Source organism: Bubalus bubalis, chromosome 5 (genome assembly GCF_019923935.1).
Source record: "Bubalus bubalis isolate 160015118507 breed Murrah chromosome 5, NDDB_SH_1, whole genome shotgun sequence".
Lineage (NCBI taxonomy): Eukaryota > Metazoa > Chordata > Mammalia > Artiodactyla > Bovidae > Bubalus > Bubalus bubalis.
The window spans coordinates 46,384,142-46,407,378 of NC_059161.1; the positions used below are offsets into that span (position 1 = coordinate 46,384,142).

The 23,237-nt window shown below is 40.6% G+C and overlaps 1 protein-coding gene across 2 annotated transcripts in view; it reads right to left on the bottom strand.

Moving 5' to 3' along the window:
• Positions 1-23,237, bottom strand: part of PLD5 (phospholipase D family member 5) — a 415,978-nt gene that overhangs the window by 79,340 nt on the left and 313,401 nt on the right. For both annotated transcript variants that reach the window (XM_025286004.3, XM_025286005.3), the window contains one exon: positions 6,032-6,159. In XM_025286004.3, coding sequence (XP_025141789.1) covers positions 6,032-6,159 — 128 coding nt within the window. The remainder of the gene's footprint in view (positions 1-6,031; positions 6,160-23,237) is intronic.

Consider the following 23,237-nt stretch of genomic DNA (forward strand, 5'->3'; position numbering starts at 1 on the left):
TTTGTTTCCTCCTTCGTGATTTTAGGAGCTCCCTTTTCCCTCCCACAGGACTCCCTGCGGCCACAGATTCTAGGGGAGCACCTTGAACCACTGTGGGAGAATATAGAAGCACACACACATTGACTTCTAGTCTTTGAAATTCAACTCAGATAATTAACTGAGTTTGCAGAACTTAAATACTGAATAACAGTAGACATCATTCTGTGGCCCTCATGTCATCATGGGTTTGCAATCAGAAGGATGTGAATGGAAAGACAAATATCACATGATGTTGCTTATATGTGGAATCCTAAAAAGGGTACAGATGAACTTATCTACAAAACAGAGTTACAGATGTAGAAAACACACTTATGGTTACCAGGGAAGTATGTTAGTTGCTCAGTTGTGTCCGACTCTACAGAAGGACTATAGCCTGCCAGGCTTCTCTGTCAATGGAATTTTTCAGAGAAGAACACTGGGGTGGGTAGCCATTCCCCTCTCCAGGGGATCTTCCCAACCCAGGGATTGAACCCAGGTCTCCTGCATTGCAGTTAGATTCTTTACTGTCTGAGCCACCAGGAAAGTACCATGGTTACCAGGAGGTAAGGGATAAATTCAAGATTAGGATTGACATATACACACTACTATATGTAAAACAAATAACTAATAAGGACCTGTATAGCACATAGAACTCTATTCAATATTTGGAAATGGCCTATGTGGGAAAATATGGCCTATGTGGGAAAATATGGCCTATGTGTGTATTGATGAATATGTATAACTGATTACTTTGCTACACACCTGAAACTAACTCAACATTGTAAATCAACTATACTCCAATAAAAATTTTTTTTTTAAGTGAAGGTATCTAGATGAATAGCGTTGTTAGCTATTCTTAAATTAAAAAGAGTTAGAGGAAATTTATTGTATAGCATGACAGAAAATCCTGAAAGAAAATGATTTTTCATAATGTAATTTATTTTTAAAAATTATTAGCATGAAGTAAGAGAGAAGGGTTTGGAACTAGATTGCCTTGGTTTTGAATTCTTGCTTTGCAGCTTCTTGGAAGGTGACTAATGTGTGTCTCAATTTCCTCCTTTGTAAAATAAAGTGATAATTGTAGTACTTAAAAGAAAGGATTATTGTGAAAATTGAATGAGTTCATATTCTTTAACGCCTAGAAGATTGCCTAGCATAGAGAAAACCTGCAATACACTGAAACTCTTATCATTAGTTTTATTATTTCTCTTAGTTACTATAGATTTAAAGCAGATTAAAAAGCAGAGACATCACTTTGCCAATAAAGGTCCATATAGTCCAAGCTATATTTTTCCAGTAGTCATGTTCAGATGTGAGAGTTGGCCCATAAAGAAGACTGAGCAGCGAAGAATTGAAGCTTTTGAACTGTGGTGCTAGAGAATTCTCTTGAGAGTCGTTGGACTGCAAGAAGATCAAATCAGTCAATGCTAGAGGAAATCAGTCCTGAATATTGATTGGAAGGACTGATGCTAAAGCTGAAGCTCCAATCCTTTGGCCACCTGATGCGAATAGCCAACTCAATGGAAAAGACACTGATGCTGGGAAAGATTGAGGGAAGGAGGAGAAGGGGACGACAGAGGTTGAAATGGTTGGATGGCATCACCAACTCTATGGAAATGAGTTTGAGCACACTCTGGGAGATAGTGAAGGCCAAGGAAGCCTGGCATGTTGCAGTTCATGGATGAGGTCATAAGGAGTTGGATAGAACTTAGCAACCAAACAACACTATAGACTTAAAGGTAATAATTGATAGTAGCAATCTGATTTCACTAGATAACTTCACAAAATATAAAGCTAATGGAATAGGTTGAGTTTGATACTTGGAAAATGTATTATAATTTTTCATGTAAATATTAGTCTCATACACATTTCTCAAATGAAAAAATCTGTTCTAACACATGAGCCCTGCTGTGCAATGTGTTATGTCTCATGAAGTAAACCAAGGAAAAAGCCCATATAACCAAGCACAGATGAAAGGAAAACATTTAAAATAGATGATACAAGTATAAAAACATGAATTCAAATAGCAAAAACTAAGGGGAAAAGGTGGACAAAGAGACAACATGCGTGCCTGTGTGTGGAGAGGAGGCAGAGAAATGGTGGCCATTGATGTAAGAGAAGTAGGTTAGCAGTTGACATATAGACTGTTGTTATTTAGTCACTAAGTTGTGTCTGACTCTTTGTGACCTCGTGGACTGTAGCCCACCCGGTTCCTCTGTCCATGGGATTTCCCCAGGCAACAATACTGGAGTGAGTTGCCATTTCCTTCTCCAGGGGATCTTCCTGACCCAGGGATCAAACCCACATCTCCTATGTCTCTCACACTGGCAGGAAGATTCTTTACCACTGAGCTACCTGGGGAGCCTGAGATTATGAATTATAAAATGAGTTATTTTAAAATTCTTAAAATACACTTATTCCATACTTAAGAAATAGCATGATAATTCACTTATGTTTTTAAAAGTATAACTTTGTTGGTATATTTGAGCTGAAGGAAAGAAATCTAAGAAGTCCACTCAGTTTACTCTCCCTCTCATTCTGGGTTTAGGCGGTGGTGGTCGCTCAGTCGCTAAGTCGTGTCTGACTCTTGTAACCCCATGGACCCCCTGCCAGGCTCCTCCGTCCAGGGGATTCTCCAGGCAAGAATACTGGAGTGGGTTGCCATTTCCTTCTCCCTCTGAGAACAAACCAGGATGACGTCAGAGGGACATATCTTCTAGACAGACTGGAGGGCTCAGTGCCACGCAGTGCCAACAGTGGAGATGTGATTCTCCGGTTCCTACTAAGAATGACATTAAGTGAAGCATAGGAATTGGCTTGTCTTTAAGAAAGAAACTTGATTAGCAATGATACAGAGAACCAGGTCCAGGTACTTGCCCACTTCTTCTTCTGGTCTTCTCTGTAACTTAAAGGAAACTAGCTATCACTTAGAAATGTGGAAATAAGGAAAATTCATAAAAGAGGTTCTGCTCTTCATATGAATAAGAAATAACTTGCACCTTATCTTCTCTCTGTATTTACTATGTTTAAAGTGGGGACGTTTTCATATTTTATAATGATGATACATTTAAAAAGGAAATAATATCTAAATGACTACACAGAGACTAAACATTTATAAGATCAACTTACTTTCCTACAAAGTAAACAACTAAAAGCAAAGACAAAGGAATAATCCTCAAGCAGAGAAACCAATGCTTGAATACATGTCTGTCTGTCTATATAAGGAAAGAAGCAGAAGGAAATAGAGAAAATATAGATTACTTGCTCAAAAATTTGGAGAAAAATGTCATTAAACTTCAATAATTCAAACCTCATTCAAATGGAATTAATAGAACTTTAAACTCTATCAGTTAATAACAAAAAAATAAAATAAAATTTAGGGGTAGGAAAACATACTTTCTTAAAAAAAAAAAAAAAAAAGCAAATGATGCTCAAGTTAAAAACCACTGAGCAGGGGAGAGGAGTCAAGATGGTGAAACAGGAGGATGTGGAGTTCACCTCTTCCCACAAATGCATCAAGAATACATCAGGGTTTCCCTGGTGTCTCAGTGGTAAAGAACCCACTTGCCAGTGCAGGAGACATGGGTTAGATCCTGGATCCAGGAAGATCCCACATGCTGTGGAGCAACTAAGCTTGTGTGCCACAACTATCGAGCCTGTGCTCTAGAGCCCGGGGGCCACAACTGCTGAAGCCCACGTGCCCTAGGGCCCGTGCTCCACAACAAGGGAAGCCGCTGCAATGAGTGGCCCATGCACTGCAACTAGACAGTAGCCCTCGCTCTCTGCAACTAGACTAAAGGTCGTGCAGCAATAAGACCCAGCACAGCCAAAACTTAATTAATAAAAAAAGAATACATCTACTAACAGAACAGTTCTCAGAGCACTTGCTGAACACTAGCAGAGGACCTTGGGCACCTGAAACAACAAGAAAAATCCCCACACAACCAGGTAGGACAAAAGGAAGGCAAATAGACACGAGCAAATGGGATAAAGTCTTGTACCTCTGGAGGGGAGCTGAAGGAAAGGAAAGGTTCCCGCAACTGGGGAAGCCCTCTCACCAGTGGGGAGATCAACTGGGACAGAAGAGGAGCTTTGGGGGCTCAGAGGAGAGGGCGGCAACCCGTCTACGGCAGGCAGGACAGCATAAGACCTACTTAGGTGGTAAGTGCCAGAGCCCTCTGGCCTCAGCCTGAGACGTGTGTTTGCTGGTGCAGAGGGAGGGTTGGGTGCTGGAATGTAGGGTTTGGAGAGCAGACCCAGTGAGGGGACAGCTGCTGGCTGTAAAGAGACAGCCTGAAGGAATGAGAGTAAGAAACTCCACAACTGGAAATGTTTGTGGAAGAAGCCTGGGCCACCAGAGCCACAGGGTGCCATTGTTGGATGGCCCGCAAGCGGTGGGGCCGCCACTGCAGCCCCCTTCCCCATGTGCTGCTCCCCGCCTCCACGGGCACCGGGAGGGGCACTCACCTGAGTAGCTCACACACCCCACCCATCGCTGCCTCTCTCTGCCCACCTGTGTGTTCCAAGGCAGCCTTGGGAGTAGATGCTGGTGGAAGACACATATGCAAAAGTGGGGCTGAAACCACAGCTGAGATCCAGGAGCCCTGTGACTAAGGAGGAAGAGCTGAAATCTCTCTGTGGACTTACACCCCCACTGCTGACTTTGGAAACTCAGCGACTGTGGGATATTTGAATAGATAAATGCTCCCATAGCTGAGACAGGTGTAGGTTTAGGGCCTATGGGCTTTGTGGGCATAGACATGCCAGGATTCTGTTCTCTGCTCAGACACTCAGTTATGTCTGACTTTCTGGGACCCTACTGGACCAGGCCAAAATCTAAGCTGCCTCCATAGCCCCCACAGTGGGTCCAGATGCATGGTTACTGCAGTCCTGGGACCTGACTGGTGGATACGCACAGACGGTCTGGTGAAAACAATGTCTGAGAGACACCAGGGCCAATTGCCAGCATACCCACAGTTACAGTAGGGCCGAGGGCAGTGCCACCAACAGTGTGATTTGTGAGCCAGCATGGGGTGTGAAAAGCGCCACAACAGAGCACACCCACAGGTGAGCAGCTCCAGAGGAGGAATACTCCGTGGCTTCCCTTCTAGGAGGAGTGTTGAATCCCAGTGACCTCACATCGCAGGTCAGAAACATGGCTAAGATACAGATCTGGAAGTCTCTACTCCAACCACTCGGAGCCAACCCCACCTCAGTGACAATCACAGGGCAGAGAGGAGGCCCTGCTCAATACCCAGTGCAGACTCTGGTCACCACAACATCAATCCCACTGTTATCAAGGGGATGAAGATCAGCATACATGAAGAAAAGAGGTGACGACATCCATTGTAAAAACAGCCATCACATAAAAAAATATCAAACCCATATAGGCTACACAGAGAAGGTTCCATACAAAAATAGCCCTCTAAGAGAATCTATTGCTATTGTTTAGTCACTGAGTTGTGATGACTCTTTGTAACCCCATGGACTGTATCCCGTCAGGTTGAGCTGTCCATGGGATTCTTCCCCACCCTGGGATCGAAGCCACATCTCCTGTGTCTCCTGTATTGGCAGGCAGATTCTTTACCACTGTACCATCATGGAAGTCCAGAGAGTCTGAGGGTCAAGCATCAGGAGGAAGAACCCCCAGAGGGAATGGCTACCCACTCCACTATTCTTGCCTGGAGAATCCCATGGACAGAGAAGCCTGGGGTCACAAAGAGTTGGACACGGCTGAGTGACTAAGTGCAGCATAGCGCATGCTCTAAAGAATGTGGGAATAGCATCTGAGTTATAAAAGCACTGAAGCAATGGCAGTTCTTTTGGTGAAATGATTCTGACAAGGAAAGGTTTATTATTTTGCTTTAATTGAGGGTAAAACTACTAAACCTGTGCAGTTAAAAATAATAAATGCTGTAGGTTTAAATTCTCTCCATCACAGTAGAGGTGACTGAGGGTTTTACGGAGGCGGTAGTTTTGATCCTGACAAAACTCTATATAATGAAAAGATTACCTGTCCCAGAGACCGCCAGTCCAAACCGGCACTGCCGATGTAAACATGCTGTTTGTCCACGATCCAGAAGGAGGACTGCAGTCGGCCCTTGTTGTAGGCAGTCATGTTCATGTAGGTCACCTCAGCTCCTAGGAGTTTAAGGAAATCCCAGTCAGCCTCTGTGTCAAGGCCCTGAACATGCAGTCACCTACCCGCAGCAATACTCATGGTCTGTGTCCACCACAGCTGGCACTCAGGGAAGCCACATATTTACATTAGTTTAGTTCATAGAGGACTCCTGAGGAGCTACTTTATTCCCAAAAAGAATACAAAGGAATAAAAGAGAATAAGTTTTCCCTATGATATGACAAGATCATGGCTTCTCAAGTCAGATCTGACTCAGATCCCTGCTCCTTGATTTATCACTCAGATGGTGAGATAGGTATGCCATGCTCTTCTTTTCTTTTACTTTTGGGATACTTTTCATACAGTTTTGCAATCAGTAAAAAGGTTGGTTTTTCTTAATAATATGGTTTTCCTCAACAAGGAACTGGCCTTCATTTTCTTTATTGATTTGTATATTGATTTATAATATTGCATTAGTTTCAGCTGTACAGCAAAGTGATCCAGTTACACACACACACACACACAGAGTTGTATCCGACTCTTTGTGACCCCATGGAATACATAGTCCATGGAATTCTCCAGGCCAGAATACTGGAGTGGGTAGCCTTTTCCTTCTCCAGGAGATCTTCCTGACCCAGGGATTGAACCCAGGTCTCCCACATTACAGGTGGATTCTTTACCAGCTGAGCCACAAGGGAAGCCCAAGAATACTGGAGTGGGTAGCCTATCCCTTCTCCAGCAGACCTTCCCAACCCAGGAATCAAACTGGGTTTGATTTACTAACTGAGCTATCAGGGAAGGCCTCCACCCCCTCCACCCATTCCCACCAAAACACACACATGGCTACATTTTAGGAAACAGAAAGGAAGAGTGATTTACACTATAAACTTAAGTTATAACTCTTGGGAAGATGTTAAGTATGCATCTGGGTTCTTGTGGCAGGAAGATAGAAAGAGAAACCAGGAAGCTGGGAGAGGATCTGAGGTGAAGAAAGCATCCAGGAAGACTTTCTCTGTGGGTGGAGCAAACTCATTATCCCAGATAAGTACAGGCACATGTTCCTTAGCCTTCAGCTGTCCTGGAATAGTAACATCCCAGAGGACGAACAGTTGGGAAAGGCGGAATCTGAATGTCCAAAGTGGGGAGTTACCATGGCAATCATGGAGAGACCCAAATCTGCATGGAGGGTGTGATACCCCCAGAGGCAGTTGCCAGTGCTCCTAAGTGGATGAAGAGCAGCATTTGTCTCTGGAGAGTGTTAGTTTCCTAGGGCTGCCATGACAAAGTACCACAAACTGAGTGGCTTAAAACAACAGAAATTTATTCTTCCTTAGTTCTGGAGATTAGAAGTTCAAGATGTCAGCAGGGCCATGCTCCCTCTGAAACTGGTAGAGGAGAATCCTTTCTTGCTTCTTCCCAGCTCCTTGTGGTGGCCATCAATCTTTGGCATTCCTTGGCTTACAGATGCATCACCCCAATCTTCCCACCTCTGTTGCCACATGACATATTCTCCCTATGTGTCTCTGTCTTCTCTTCTTATAGTGACACCAATTATGCTGGATTAAGGGCCCACCCTGCTACAGCATGACCCTATATTAATTAATTATATCTGCAAAACCCCTATTTCCAAAAAAGTTCATAACTGGAGGTACAGGTACCTACAGGGGTAGGTTTTCAAGTTGTTTTTGGGCAGACACAACTCAGTCCGTAACAGAGATCTTGGCCAGTTTAAATGGCTGTGCCCTTCAATAGCACTAGCCTGACCGGCACTAATGGAACCATTTTCTCATCTCTGGAGGAAGAGCATCAAGGTGACCTTGGGTTTGCTTCAGAAAAAAGAATAAGAATAAAAAGAATGGAGGACCATTTACAAGCCATCAAGGTCAACATCAAGTGTGCTAACAGTCATACAAAAGGGCTCCCATAGGAGGAGAGAGAGAGAGAAAGGGGAAGAGAACGTATTTCAAGATATAATAGCTGAAAACTTCCCTAACCTGGGGAAGGTAACAGATACCTAGGTCCAGGAAGCACAGAGAGTCCCAAACAGGATCAATGCTAAGAAGACCATACCAAGACAAGTTGTAATTAAAATGTCAAAAGTTAAAGATAGAATATTAAAAACAGCAAGGGAAAAGCAATGAGTTACCTACAAGGGAACTCCCATGAGGCTCTCAGCTGAATCTTCAGCAGAAATCTGCAGGCCAGAAGGGAACTGTACAATATATTTAAAGAGAAGAAAGAGGAAGAGCTACAACTAAGAGTACCGGACAAGTCTTTCATTCAGATTTGATGGAGAAATCAAAAGTTTTACAAACAAGCAAAAACTAGCATCACTAAAGCAGCTTTATAGTGAAATGTTAAAGGGCCCAGAAACATGAAAATTATGAAAGAAAAAAAAAAACTTCATTGGTAAAGGCAAATATATAGTAAAAGTAGTAAATCAGCAGTAAGAAGGATAAAAGACAAAAGCAGGGAGAATTGGATGAAGGCAACTGAAACGTACAAAGTTCCATTTATAAGATAAAGAAGCACTTTCATGTACAACATAATAAATATGATTAACAATACTGTATGTTAGCGGTGAAAGTTTTAAAAAGAGTAAATCCTTAGAGTTCTCATCACAATTTTTTTCTATTTATTTAATTTTGTTTCTATATGAGATGATAGACATTTAGGAAACTTACTGTGACATGGAACAACAGACTGGTTCCAAATAGGAAAAGGAGTACGTCAAGGCTGTATATTGTCACCCTGTTTATTTAACTTATATGCAGAGTACATCATGAGAAACGCTGGACTGGAAGAAACACAAGCTGGAATCAAGATTGCTGGGAGAAATATCAATAACCTCAGATATGCAGATGACACCACCCTTATGGCAGAAAGTGAAGAGGAACTCAAAAGCCTCTTGATGAAAGTGAAAGTGGAGAGTGAAAAAGTTGGCTTAAAGCTCAACATTCAGAAAACGAAGATCATGGCATCCGATCCCATCACTTCACGGGAAATAGATGGGGAAACAGTGGAAACAGTGTCAGACTTTATTTTTCTGGGCTCCAAAATCACTGCAGATGGTGACTGCAGCCATGAAATTAAAAGACGCTTCCTCCTTGGAAGGAAAGTTACGACCAACCTAGACAGCATATTCAAAAGCAGAGACATTACTTGGCCAACAAAGGTCTGTCTAGTCAAGGCTATGGTTTTTCCTGTGGTCATGTATGGATGTGAGAGTTGGACTGTGAAGAAGGCTGAGCGCTGAAGAATTGATGCTTTTGAACTGTGGTGTTGGAGAAGACTCTTGAGAGTCCCTTGGACTGCAAGGAGATCCAACCAGTCCATTCTGAAGGAGATCAGCCCTGGGTGTTCTTTGGAAGGAATGATGCTAAAGCTGAAACTCCAGGACTTTGGCCACCTCATGCAAAGAGTTGACTCATTGGAAAAGACTCTGATGCTGGGAGGGATTGGGGGCAAGAGGAGAAGGGGATGACAGAGGATGAGATGGCTGGATGGCATCACTGACTCGATGGACGTGAGTCTGAGTGAACTCTGGGAGTTGGTGATGGACAGGGAGGCCTGGCGTGCTGCGACTCATGGGGTCGCAAAGAGTCGGACATGACTGAGCCACTGATCTGATCTGATCTGATCTGATGAACATTTCATGATGTACGTAAGTCAAATCCACCTTAAACATATAGTACTGTATGTCGATATGTCAATAAAAATGGAAGAAATAAAAATAAATTCAAGCATATCAAATAAAGTGTAAAATTTAAAATGATCAGGATCTGCTTCATCCCTGCTGTTCAGATGGCAAGGGGGTACTGAATATCTGAAAGGTCAGAAAGGTGTGACCCCGCCACTCTACTAAGGAGCCCCAAGTGAAGGCTGAGAGCTTGGAAGACAGTGATGGCTCGCTAAGCCCACAGCTACAAGGCCAATGGAGCTGTGTGTAGAGATCAAGCAATATATGATAATAGTAACTTCCACTTACTGAACAGCTCTTTGCGAATAGGGTCGAGACAGCTGTTACAACACATGGTATATCATTTTTCCCTCTCCAAATGACTGGACTTGGTGTAAGAAAACCCACTGAAAATATTTGATGATATATCTGGAAAACTATTTGTCTACATATGGTTTTGAAATATCACTTTTTTATTAAGAACTATTTCTTTTTTCTATCTAAATCTAATTCCCATCTATTTTTGAAGATACATGCTTTAATTTGTACCTTAATTTGGATATTATATTTATATAATTTATATATTTACAAATATATATTTAGTTATATTCAACTCAGAAAACTAAGATCATGGCATCCAGTCCCATCACTTCATGACAAATAGATGGGGAAACAGTAGAAGACTTTATTTTTGGGGGCTCCAAAATCACTGCAGATAGTCACTGCAGCCATGAAATTAAAAGACGTTTGCTCCTTGGAAGAAAATTTATGACCAACCTAGACAGCATATTAAAAAGCAGAGACATTACTTTGCCAACAAAGGTCTGTCTAGTCAAGGCTATGGTTTTCCCAGTAGTCATGTATGGATATAAGAGTTGGACTACAAAGAAAGCTGAGCACCAAAGAATTGATGCTTTTGAACTGGTGTTGGAGAAGATCCTTGAGAGTCCCTTGGACTGCAAGGAGATCCAACCAGTCCATCCTAAAGGAAATCAGTCCTGAATAGTCATTGGAAAGACTGACTTTGAAGCTGAAACTCCAATACTTTGGCCACCTGATGCGAAGAATTGACTCACTTGAAAAGACCCTGATGCTGGGAAACATTGAGGGTGGGAGGAGAAGGGGACGACACAGGATGAGATGGTTGGATGGCATCACTGACTCAATGGATATGAGTTTGAGTAAGCTCCAGGAGTTGGTGGTGAACAGAGAGGCCTGGCGTGCTACAGTCCATGGGGTTGCAAAGAATCGGACGATACTGAGTGACTGAACTGAACTGAACTGACTGAACTGTTCCTCATTTTACTATGAACATATTATTCAATATTTTACTTACAAGAATTTATTTTACATGTACTTCTAAACTATCTTTTTAATTGGTTATGGAAATTATCCTCATCCTACTGTTTTTTTGGGCTACCCTGGTGGCTCAGTGGTAAAGAATCTGCCTGCCAAGCAAGAGACATCTCTGGGTCAGGAAGATCCCCTGAAGAAGGGCGTGGCTACCCACTCCAGTATTCTTGTCTGGAGGATCCCATGAATAGAGGAGCCTAGTGGGCTACAGCCCATAGACTTGCAAAGAGTCAGACATGACTGAAGTGACTGAGCATGCACGCACACATGCACATATCTTCTTTATACCTAGCATTTCTTTCTCTCTCTCTGTCTCTTTCATGAAAGGGAAACAAAATCTTCACAGGATATGTCTTTAGTTGATGCTACATGTGGTTGGGAGCTGCATCCTTTCTTCTTGGCCAATACCCTCTTCCTAGAGTGCTAAGTGCACCCACATGATGCAAAATGGAAAGGTCTAGGTACCGTGTAAACCAGTTTAGTCTCTATTTTGCCACAGCTGGTTGAACCAAATGCAGACACCTGAACTATGATGACAAATAAGATTTCTTCTTTTGAGAATCCAATATTGAGTCACAAAAATCAAAACAAAGAAGCTATGCTGGAGTCATGAACAGATAGAGGATGCCATGACTGTTCAAGTCCACATAAATGAAGGGTAGGAGAAGGCAAGCTTCAGAGAGAGTGTGAAAGAACCAGGTACATGGGGAAAAGAGATAAAAAGACAATGTGCTCCCAGGAGAGAAAAATGGAGAGGGGGTGCAGTCTTTGCCAGCCCTGTATCCTCAGACCAGTTAAGATTCAGACCTTGAGTTTCTCTAAATCTTTAGAATAAATTAATTGTTATTTAAACTGGGTTTGGAGGGGTTATGTTTCTTTACTAACTTATTCTTATGGTATGAATCAGATAAAACTGTACTTTATTTTGTGCATACAGAAGTCCTACAACCTCTATATGTACATTTTTAATATTAGACTAAAAATATTCAGTTCTGGGCTAAAAATCATGCAATTTTTAGCAACGAGCCAGTTGCACAAATTGCATGATTAAATATTTCAAATTTAAAATAAACATCCTGTCAAAATACTCTTCATGATGACACAAAAGGAAATATGCTAGTTCATTGTGATTACAAGTAGAAAATAGAGCTCTACGCTCCCTTTGGTGATCATGAAAGAAAATCAAATGAAGCTATCTCTAAGTTTACTTCTAGAAAGTCACCTGTTGAAAGCATATTACTACAGCTTTAGCAAATTTTATGATATATCATTTATATATTCAAGAGAAAATATGTAACTTATAAGAAAATTATGTAGCTCCATTACAAATGGACATTGGTGAATCCCCCTTCTTATTAAAAATAAAAACTAAAAGTTTATCAATCTGATTAAAGCAGTGCTTCCCACTCAGTGATGATTCTGATCCCTTTCCCCGATGAAACCTGTGGCAATAACTGGAGACATTTTGGGTTGTCAAAATTGGTTAGAGGAACACTATTAACTTCCAGTGGGGAGAGTTCAGAGATGTGGCTAAATACCTGGCAATACACTAGACAGTCTCCCAAAACAAAGACTTATCCTGCCCAAAATATTGACAGTCTCACAAGTGAGATATCCTGCATAAAGCTGTTTGTGTGTTTATGCTTGAACCCATATCCCCACCAGTTTTCTTTGATACAACTATGATTCTGAGTTTAGTGTGTACTGTTGTCTGATTTTTAAATATTTTATCCCATGTTAATGTATCCCTAATAGCATTATAAAAATGAGTTTATCACCAGCTTTTGAACACTGACAGTTAATGAACCTTAAGCATATATCAAAGGGAAATGTATCAGTAATTACAGATTTCTGGAAACGCTTCTAGATGTTTCCTGAAAGCAAAGTTTGCAGCAGAAATCTATCTTACCAACCAAGTGTCTCTTCTTCTGAATGTATTGATTTGTGTGAGCAATGAAAAAGGTCATAGCCTATTCTTGGGAGCTTTAATAAAACCAGTACAGTTTAATCAATTTAATCAGCAACATTTTGGAATCCATTGGCCTGAAGGTTAAAGGGAACACCGAAGGGTAAAAATCACCAGTCATGACGTATTTGTTTTCAAATCATTCAGTGAGTGATATTCGAAAAATTTTTTAGACAATCAGCTATATGTTTCAGTCATGGAAAAAGTGAATCTTAAGTGCACATTTCAGTTTTAGTTCTAACATATCTATTCAAATACTGTCAAAACTATGTTGTAGAATTTTTCACAGGTTGTCTTTGATACTTTGCTTTTAGTCTACAGATCTGGGCTCACAGGGACCATTTCCAGGGAAATGCCATGCTTTATTATTGCCTCATAGTTCAACAGTTATGCTATCTATAGGAATGCTTGATTTAAGGAACCATTAGGCTTTAAAATAAAATTATATTTAAAAACAAAATTTGCTTATAGTAAATGCTGGAGAGGGTGTAGAGAAAAAGGAACCCTCCTACGCTGATGGTGGGAATGAAAACTGGCACATTCACTGTGGAGAACAGTATAGAGGTTTCTTAAAAAAAACTAAAAATAGAGTTACCAGATGATCCTGCAATCCCATTTCTGGGCATATATCTGGAAGAAACTCTAATTCGAAAAGATATGTACCCCTATGTTCATAGCAGCACTATTTACAAAAGCCAAGTCATGGAAGCAACATGAAAAGCCATCAACAGATAAATGAATAAAGAAGATATGGTATATATACACAATAGAATATTAATCAGCCATACAAAAGAATGAAATAATGCCATTTGCAGCAACGTGGATGGACCTAGAGATTACCATATTAAGTGAAGTAAACTAAAGAAAAATATCATATATTACTTATATGTGGAATCTTAAAAAATGATATAAATGAATTTGTTCACAAGACAGAAATAAACTCACAGACACAGAAAACAAACCTATGGTTACCCAAGGGGATACCTGGGGATGTGGGAAATAAATTAGGAATTTGGGATTAACATACACACACTGCTGCTGCTACTGCTGCTGCTAAGTCGCCTCAGTCGTGTCCGACTCTGTGCGACCCCATAGACGGCAGCCCACTAGGCTCCTCTGTCCCTGGGATTCTCCAGGCAAGAATACTGGAGTGGGTTGCCATTTCCTTCTCCAGGGGATCTTCCCAATTCAGGGATCAAACCCATATCTCCTTCTACAATGCATGAAAGTGAAAAGTGAAAGTGAAGTCGCTCAGTCATGCCCGACTCTTAGCGTCCCCATGGACTGGAGCCTACCAGGCTCCTCTGTCCATGGGATTTTCCAGGCAAGAGTACTGGAGTGGGGTGCCATTGCCTTCTCCAATACACACACTATTATATGTTAATTCCAAATTTAAACAACAAGGATCTACTGTAAAGCACAGAGAGCTATATTCAATAATTTTATAAAGACCTATAATGCAAAAGAATCTGAAAAAGAATATATATAAACTGAAATGTATAGTTAATTTACAATGTTATGATATATAAAAATATATATAACATTTTGCTGTATACTCAAAACTAACAACACTGTAAATTAACTATAATTTTTTAAATGCTTAAAAATTAAAAAATCATTGCCAAGAAAAAAATTAAAATTTTCTTAAATTATACATAATAAACTATACAAAAAATTCCATATTCAAAACAGATAGGTGAAACATAATCTAAAATGGCTCATCAGTTGTAATAAAACATGATAAGGTCTGGGATGTTGGTGGCCAGAGCTCATACTTACTCTTACCTCTCTCTTCCTCCTCCCTCCTGGAGTCGCACAACTATTTACCTAGATAACAAGATGGGAGCAGAGAATGAAGAGCCCTCCTGAGGCTTCTGTCTCAGTGCCAGAGCTCAATGGAACGAGGCATCCTGCCAGAGCCCAGCGCTGCTGCAATGCCAGGGAGGATGGGGACCCAGAAGCATCATAGGTTTACTTTCTTGGCAAAGCCTACTCACTCTACCTTACCATTTTCTGTCCCAGTAGTTACAGAAGACTGCACAGCCAAACCTGCCAGGTTTCTAAGGTAGCAAGCCTGCCTACATTGAACATGGCAGTTCACCCAACACAAATCAACAGCCTAGAGGAGGCAAGTCAAATAGAAAAAGCACATGGCTACTGCTGAGGCAAATCAAACAGAGGAAACAGGAATTCTTAAGAACATTTGAGAAGATATTCCAAAAGAGTAATCTAAGCACAAGATGTTCATAGGAATTCAGTTCAGTTCAGTTCAGTTGCTCAGTCATGTCTGACTCTTTGCGACCCCATGAAGCACAGCACGCCAGGCCTCCCTGTCCATCACCAACTCTCGGAGTTCACTCAAACTCATGTGCATCGAGTCAGTGATGCCATCCAGTCATCTCATCCTCTGTCCTCCCCTTCTCCTCCTGACCCCAATCCCTTCCAGCATCAGAGTCTTTTCCAAGGAGTCAACTCTTCGCATGAGGTGGCCAAAGTAGTGGAGTTTCAGCTTTAGCATTATTCCTTCCAATGAATACCCAGGACTGATCTCCTTCAGAATGGACTGGTTGGATCTTCTTGCAGGCCAAGGGACTCTCAAGAGTCTTCTCCAACACCATAGTTCAAAAGCATCAATTCTTCAGTGCTTAGCTTTCTTTATAGTCCAACTCTCACATCCATACATGACCACTGGAAAAACCATAGCCTTGACTAGATGGACCTCTGTTGACAAAGTAATATCTCTGCTTTTCAATATGCTATCTAGGTCGGTCATAACTTTCCTTCCAAGGAGTAAGCGTCTTTTAATTTCATGACTGAAATCACCATCTGCAGTGATCTTGGAGCCCCCAAAAATAAAGTCTGACACTGTTTCCACTGTTTCCCCATCTATTTGCCATGAAGTGATGGGACCAGATGCCATGATCTTAGTTTTCCGAATGTTGAGCTTTAAGCCAACTTTTTCACTCTCCTCTTTCACTTTCATCAAGAGGCTTTTTAGTTCCTCTTCACTTTCTGCCAATATGCATACCTGAGGTTATTGATATTTCTCCCAGCAATCTTGATTCCAGCTTGTGCTTCTTCCAGATCAGCGTTTCTCATGATGTACTCTGCATACAAGTTAAATAAGCAGGGTGACAATACACAGCCTTGACGGACTCCTTTTCCTATTTGGAACCAGTCTCTTGTTCCATGTCCAGTTCTAACTGTTGCTTCCTCACCTGCATGTAGGTTTCTTAAGAGGCAGGTCAGGTGGTCTGGTATCCCCATCTGTTTCTTAATTTCATAGGAATTAAGAGGATCCAAAAACAAATTCAATCAAGTCAACTTAATATAAGACAAGCAGTGCTGACAAGCAAAATAGTGATCCAGAAGTTCAAATTCAATGTGATTTACAATACACAATGAACCTTAAGGAATGGAAATGATCATTGAAAAGCTGATGCATATAGGATACATTAGGGGAACTAGTAACTCAAGGTCTGCAAGTGAGAAAAAAAAGGTCTGCTTAAAAGAAGAAAGAAAGGCTGATAAATGTGACTTTTAAAAGTATGCAATTAAAGGATTTGAAAAATCTATTTATGTGTTCCAGAGAGAACCAAAATCAGAGCAAAAGAAATTATAAAAAGAGGCTAGTACCGTCTCCTAGCTGTAACTACCAAAAATGTCTCCAGACATTGCCTCAAAACCTGTCCCCTGGTTGCAGACAAAATCTCCCCTGGAGGAGAACCACTATCATAGGTGCAGGGCAGGAAGGTATTTATTAAGTCATTCTTATAACTTTTCTGTGAATTTGAATTCTTTTCCAAATAAAATTTTAAAAATAAAATAAATTATAAAGAAAATTTCTAAGAACTGAGGACATAAGTTTCTCAAATATAAAAGCCTCCACAAGAATATACAATGGAAATAAAAGGAATCCAAATTGGAAAAGAAGAAGTAAAACTCTCACTATTTGCAGATGACATGATCCTCTACATAGAAAACCCTAAAGACTCCACCAGAAAACTACTAGAACTAATCAATGACTATAGCAAAGTTGCAGGATATAAAATTAACACACAGAAATCCCTTGCATACCTATACACTAATAATGAGAAAACAGAAAGAGAAATTAAGGAAACAATTCTATTCACCATTGCAACAGAACAAATAAAATACTTAGGAATATATCTACCTAAAGAAACTAAAGACCTATAACACTGGTGAAAGAAATCAAAGAGGACACTAATAGATGGAGAAATATACCATGTTCATGGATTGGAAGAATCAATATAGTGAAAATGAGTATACTACCCAAAGCAATTTATAGATTCAATGCAATCCCTATCAAGCTACCAACAGTATTCTTCACAGAGCTAGAACAAATAATTTCACAATTTGTATGGAAATACAAAAAACCTCAAATAGCCAAAGCTATCTTGAGAAAGAAGAATGGAACTGGAGGAATCAACCTACCTGACTTCAGATTCTACTACAAAGCCACAGTTATCAAGACAGTATGGTACTGGCACAAAGACAGAAATATAGATCAATGGAACAAAATAGAAAGCCCAGAGATAAATCCATGCACATATGGACACCTTATCTTTGACAAAGGAGGCAAGAATATACAATGGATTAAAGACAATCTCTTTAACAAGTGGTGCTGGGAAATCTGGTCAACCACTTGTAAAAGAATGAAACTAGAACACTTTCTAACACCATACACAAAATAAACTCAAAATGGATTAAAGATCTCAACGTAAGACCAGAAACTATAAAACTCCTAGAGGAGAACATAGGCAAAACACTCTCTGACATACATCACAGCAGGATCCTCTATGACCCACCTCCCAGAGTAATGGAAATAAAAGCAAAAATAAACAAATGTGACCTAATTAACCTTAAAAGCTTCTGCACAACAAAGGAAACTGTAAGCAAGGTGAAAAAACAGCCTTCAGAATGGGATAAAATAATAGCAAATGAAGCAACTGACAAAGAATTAATCTCAAAAATATATGAACAACACATGCAGCTCAATACCAGAAAAATAAATGACCCAATCAAAAAATGGGCCAAAGAACTAAACAGACATTTCTCCAAAGAAGACATACACATGGCTAACAAACACATGAAAAGATGTTCAACATCACTCGTTATCAGAGAAATGCAAATCAAAACCACAATGAGGTACCATCTCACACCTGTCAGAATGGCTACTATCAAAAAGTCTACAAACAATAAATGCTGGAGAGGATATGGAGAAAAGGGAACCCTCTTACACTGTTGGTGGGAATGCAAACTAGTACAGCCACTATGGAGAACACTGTGGAGATTCCTTAAAAAACTGGAAATAGAACTGCCATACGACACAGCAATCCCACTGCTGGGCTTACACACTGAAGAAACCAGAAGGGAAAGAGACACGTGTACCCCAATGTTCATCGAGCACTGTTTACAATAGCCAGGACATGGAAGCAACCTAGATGTCCATCAGCAGATGAATGGATAAGAAAGCTGTGGTACATATACACAATGGAATATTTCTCAGTCATAAAAAAAATGTATTTAAATCAGTTCTAATGAGGTGGATGAAACCGGAGCCTATTATAGAGAGTGAAGTAAGTCAGAAAGTAAAACACCAATACAGTATATTAATGCATATATATGGAATTTAGAAATAAGGTAACAATGACCCTATATGCAAGCAAAAGAGACACAGATATAAAGAACAGACTTTTGGACTCTGTTGGAGAAGGCGAGGGTGGGATAATTTGAGAAAACAGCATTAAAACATATATATTATCATTGTAAAATAGATCACCAGTCCAAGTTCGATGCGTGAGACAGGACACTCAAAGCCAGTGCACTGGGACAACCCAGAAGGATGGGATGGGGAGGGAAGTGGGAGGGGGGTTCAGGATGAGGGACACATGGTCACCTGTGGCAGATTCATGTCAATATATGGCAAAAACCACTACCATACTGTAAAGTAATTAGCCTCCAATTCAAATAAATAAGTTAATTAATTCAAAAAATCAAAAGCTAAAAAAAGAAAAAAATTAAATGTTATTCCAAAAAAAAAAAATTAAAAAAGACCCACACACATATCATGATAAGCTTTCAGAACAGTGGAAATAAATAAGATTCTAAAAATTTTCAGAGAGAAAACAAACTTACAAAAATGATAACATGCAAAAGATTAGTAAATCTCAATCATACCAGGTAACAAAGGAACAAAGAAAACTAGAAAATAGTCTAAGGGGAAACAAATTGTATATCTAACAAAACCTGAAGAGAAAATAAAAACGTTTTCAGATATGAAAAGGTTTTAAGTGCAGCATTTCTCAGGAAGTTACTGAAGAAGGGGCTCCATCATAATGAGGGGGGAGGGGAAAGGGGAAAAAAACGTAGAAGACTCTACATAAGACAGAAGCGAACTGAATTCTTAGCATGATGGTGAAGATAAGTCCCTCTGTAACAGGCCCAGAAAGCTTGTGGAACGGTCTGTAGACTTGAAATGTGAAAGAGGGATCCAGAAAGGGTATTGCCAAGAAAAAGTAAATAAGATGGGTAGACTGATGTGCCAGACTATCTTAAGGTTGTAAGTTGTAGAGTTTTGAGGTAATGGCACCCCACTCCAGTGCTCTTGCCTGGAAAATCCCATGGGCGGAGGAGCCTGGTAGGCTGCCATCCATGGGGTTGCGAAGAGTCGGACACGACTGAGCGACTTCACTTTCACGCATTGGAGAAGGAAATGGCAACCCACTCCAGTATTCTTGCCTGGAGAATCCCAGGGATGGGGGAGCCTGGTGGGCTGCCGTCTATGGGGTCGCACAGAGTTGGACACGACAGAAGTGACTTAGCAGCAGCAGCAGCAGCAGCAGCAGCAGCAGAGAATCATTAACTAAAAGAGAAAAACTGGCTGTGCAAAAGGAGATGTGGTTGCTGTACCTGCGTGTGTGCACACTAAGTTGCTTCAGTTGTGTCTGACTCTTTTCAACCCTGTTGACTGTAGCCTGCCCGGCTCCTCTGATCTGGGATTTTCCAGGCAAGAATATTGGAGTGGGTTGTCATTCCCTCCTCCAAGTGATCTTCCCAACTCAGGGATCGAACCCGAGTCTCCTGCGTTTCCTGTATTGCAAGTGGATTCTTTACCACTGAGCCACCAGGGAAGCCCTTATCTTTTGCATGCGGCTGTCCGATTTTACCAACACCATTCATTGAAAAGGCTTTCTTCCCCACTGTATATTCTTGGCCTCCTTGACATAAATGAACTGACCGCCTATGTGTGAGCTTAGTTTTGAGTCTTCTACTCTGTTCCATTGATCTACATGGTAGTTTTTAGGCCAATAAAATGTGGTATTGATTATAATAGCTCTTCTTTCATTTCTGATTTTATTGAATCTCCCTTCACTCTCTTTTTTGGTGAGTTGAGCTAAATATTTGTCACCTTTGCATATCTTTTTGAAGAACCAGCTTTTAGTTCCATTATTTTCTATTGTCTTTTAACCCTCTATTTCATTTATTTCTGGTCTAGTATTTATTCCCTTTCTTCTACTAACTTTGGTCTTCATTGCTACTGCTAAGTCACTTCAGTCGTGTCCAGCTCTGTGCGACCCCATAGACGGCAGCCCACCAGGCTTCCCCGTCCCTGGGATTCTCCAGGCAAGAACACTGGAGTGGGTTGCCATTTCCTTCTCCAATGCATGAAAATGAAAAGTGAAACTGAAGTCGCTTAGTTGTGCCCGACTCTAGCGACCCCATGGACGGCAGCCTACCAGGCTCCTCTGTCCATGGGATTTTCTAGGCAAAAGTACTGGAGTGGGGTGCCATTGCCTTCTCCATTGGTCTTCATTAGTTCTTCTTTTTCTAGTTCCTTGAGATGTACAGTTAAGTTACTTGAGACATCTTTTTTCTTGATGTAGACATTTATTGCTATAAACTTCCCTCTTAGAACTGCTTTTGCAGCATTTTATAAATTTTGGTGTGTTACATTTCCATTTTTGTCTGTCTCGGTGTATTTAAAAGTTCTCTTAATTGCTCTATGATACATTCAAATAGCTTTCTTTTCTGTGATTGCATTTTTATCCATGTTTTATAATTCTCTGCAGTAAGAGAAGTCTGAAACAGGCCAGTCTCTCAAAGTCCTTCTCAGCAATTCTAAGGCAATTAATTCTTTTGCAGTCCCATTATTGGAAAGCTGTTTTATCTCTTGTATTTCCAGTACCTCAGGACTAGAAAGTGAAGTAGGTGTGCTCTTTACTCTCCTTTGTTACCTCCAAGCTATTTTTCTTTCATATTCCAATATCCAAGGCTATACTGAAATTCATGGTATTTGGCTATATCCCCCATTACCACTGCTTGCTATTTTCCTTTCTCAACTGCCTGCTTCTGTGATTCATTAAAGGCTTTAGTTAGTTGTTTTCTCTATTTCTGCAGTATTGTCACATATTTCAACAATCACAAGGTTAACTCATTCAATATTCAACTACTTCGCCCTCATACTTCCATTGATCTTTTCCTTTTTTTTCCCTCTAGTAACCCACGCCCCAAGACCTTATTATTACCAGTAACTGTGCATTTAAAATGATTTTCAGACTCAAGTTTCTGAATTCTTCTTCTTCTTTTCAGCTCATTTGCATAGCCCACCCTCCCCACTTCCTGCCACTGCTTTGCCCTCATCCAAATTTACAAGTCATTGCATGCGTGCATGCTGTCACGCAGTCATGTCTGATTCTTTGCGACCTACAGCCAGGCTCTTTGTCCATGGGATTTTCCAGGTAAGAATACTAGTGTGGGTTGCCATTTCCTCCTTCAGGGGATCTTCCTGACCCAGGGGCAGAAAGTGCGTCTCTTGCATTGCAGGCAGATTCTTCACCACTGAGCCACCAGGGAAGCCTGACAAGTCATTGACCTTACCACTTTTTCACTCTCCATCACACAACTCCTGTGTTACTTCCCTCTTTATCAAGCTTATCTTTCATGATCACCTCTCTTTTTGTAACATTTCCCTGGTAAAATCTCAGACTAAGATGAATTCAACTGTTTACCCTCCTTAAGCTTTCACCCGAACAGCCAAAGGTTGCTGGAAAAAAGAAAAAAAAATCTCACAATCATAGTGAGCCATTTAAATTTAAAATTATGATTACAAACATCTAACGGACACTGAACGCTACCAGACAATTCTTTCAGTTTCTCTGAAAAGTTTGGTTTCTATCTCCTCCTATAGTGCTCCATTTCTTTGATTCTCTTGTAGCAAAACGTTTGGAATGAGTTACCAATACTTGCTCTACCTCTTTGCCTGACCACTCATTTTTTTAAATACCCTTCAATCTGGCTTATCTTGCCCTTGTTAAATTCACCAAAGAACTATATGATGCCAAATCCAACAGCTCCTTCTGTATTCTTAGTTAACTTGGGTTCTCAGCAAGGTTGGGCAAAACCTTTCTCTCCTTCTTTCTCCTGCCTCACTCATTCCTCCTACTTGCTCCTTGGCCCCACTGTATAGCTATAGTCACTCTTGTTAAAAAAAAAACAAACAAACAAAAAAAACAACCTTTTCCAGCTCTGTGGCTATAGATATTATCTTTATGTGATGATTCCTCAAATCATATGTGTAGGTTTGACTCTTCTTTGAGCTTTAGACTCATAGGCGAGGTCAGACCTAAACTAATGTCTCTACTTGCATTTTAATAAGCATAAAACAGTTTGCTATGCCTCAAATAGAGCTCTTTATGTTCCCTAAATGCCATGCTTATTTCTTCTATTAGCTTTCTCATCTCATTAAACGATAATACCTTCCATTCAGTTTCTCAGACTAAAACCCTCAAGGTCATTCTTCATTTCTCTCTTTCCCTCAACTCCATTCTCACAGTTCAGTTCAGTCGCTTACTCATGCTGAATCTTTGTGACCCCATGGACTGCAGCACGCCAGGCTTCCCTGTCCATCACCAACTCCCGGAGTTTGCTCAAACTCGTGTCCATCGAGTCAATGATGCCATCCAACCATCTCATCCATTCCCACAGCCAATGCCTAATCAAGGTCTTCCAGTTGTATAGACAAAATAATACGTTGAATATGTTTATTTCTTTCTACATTCATTAGTCCAGACCATCTTTAT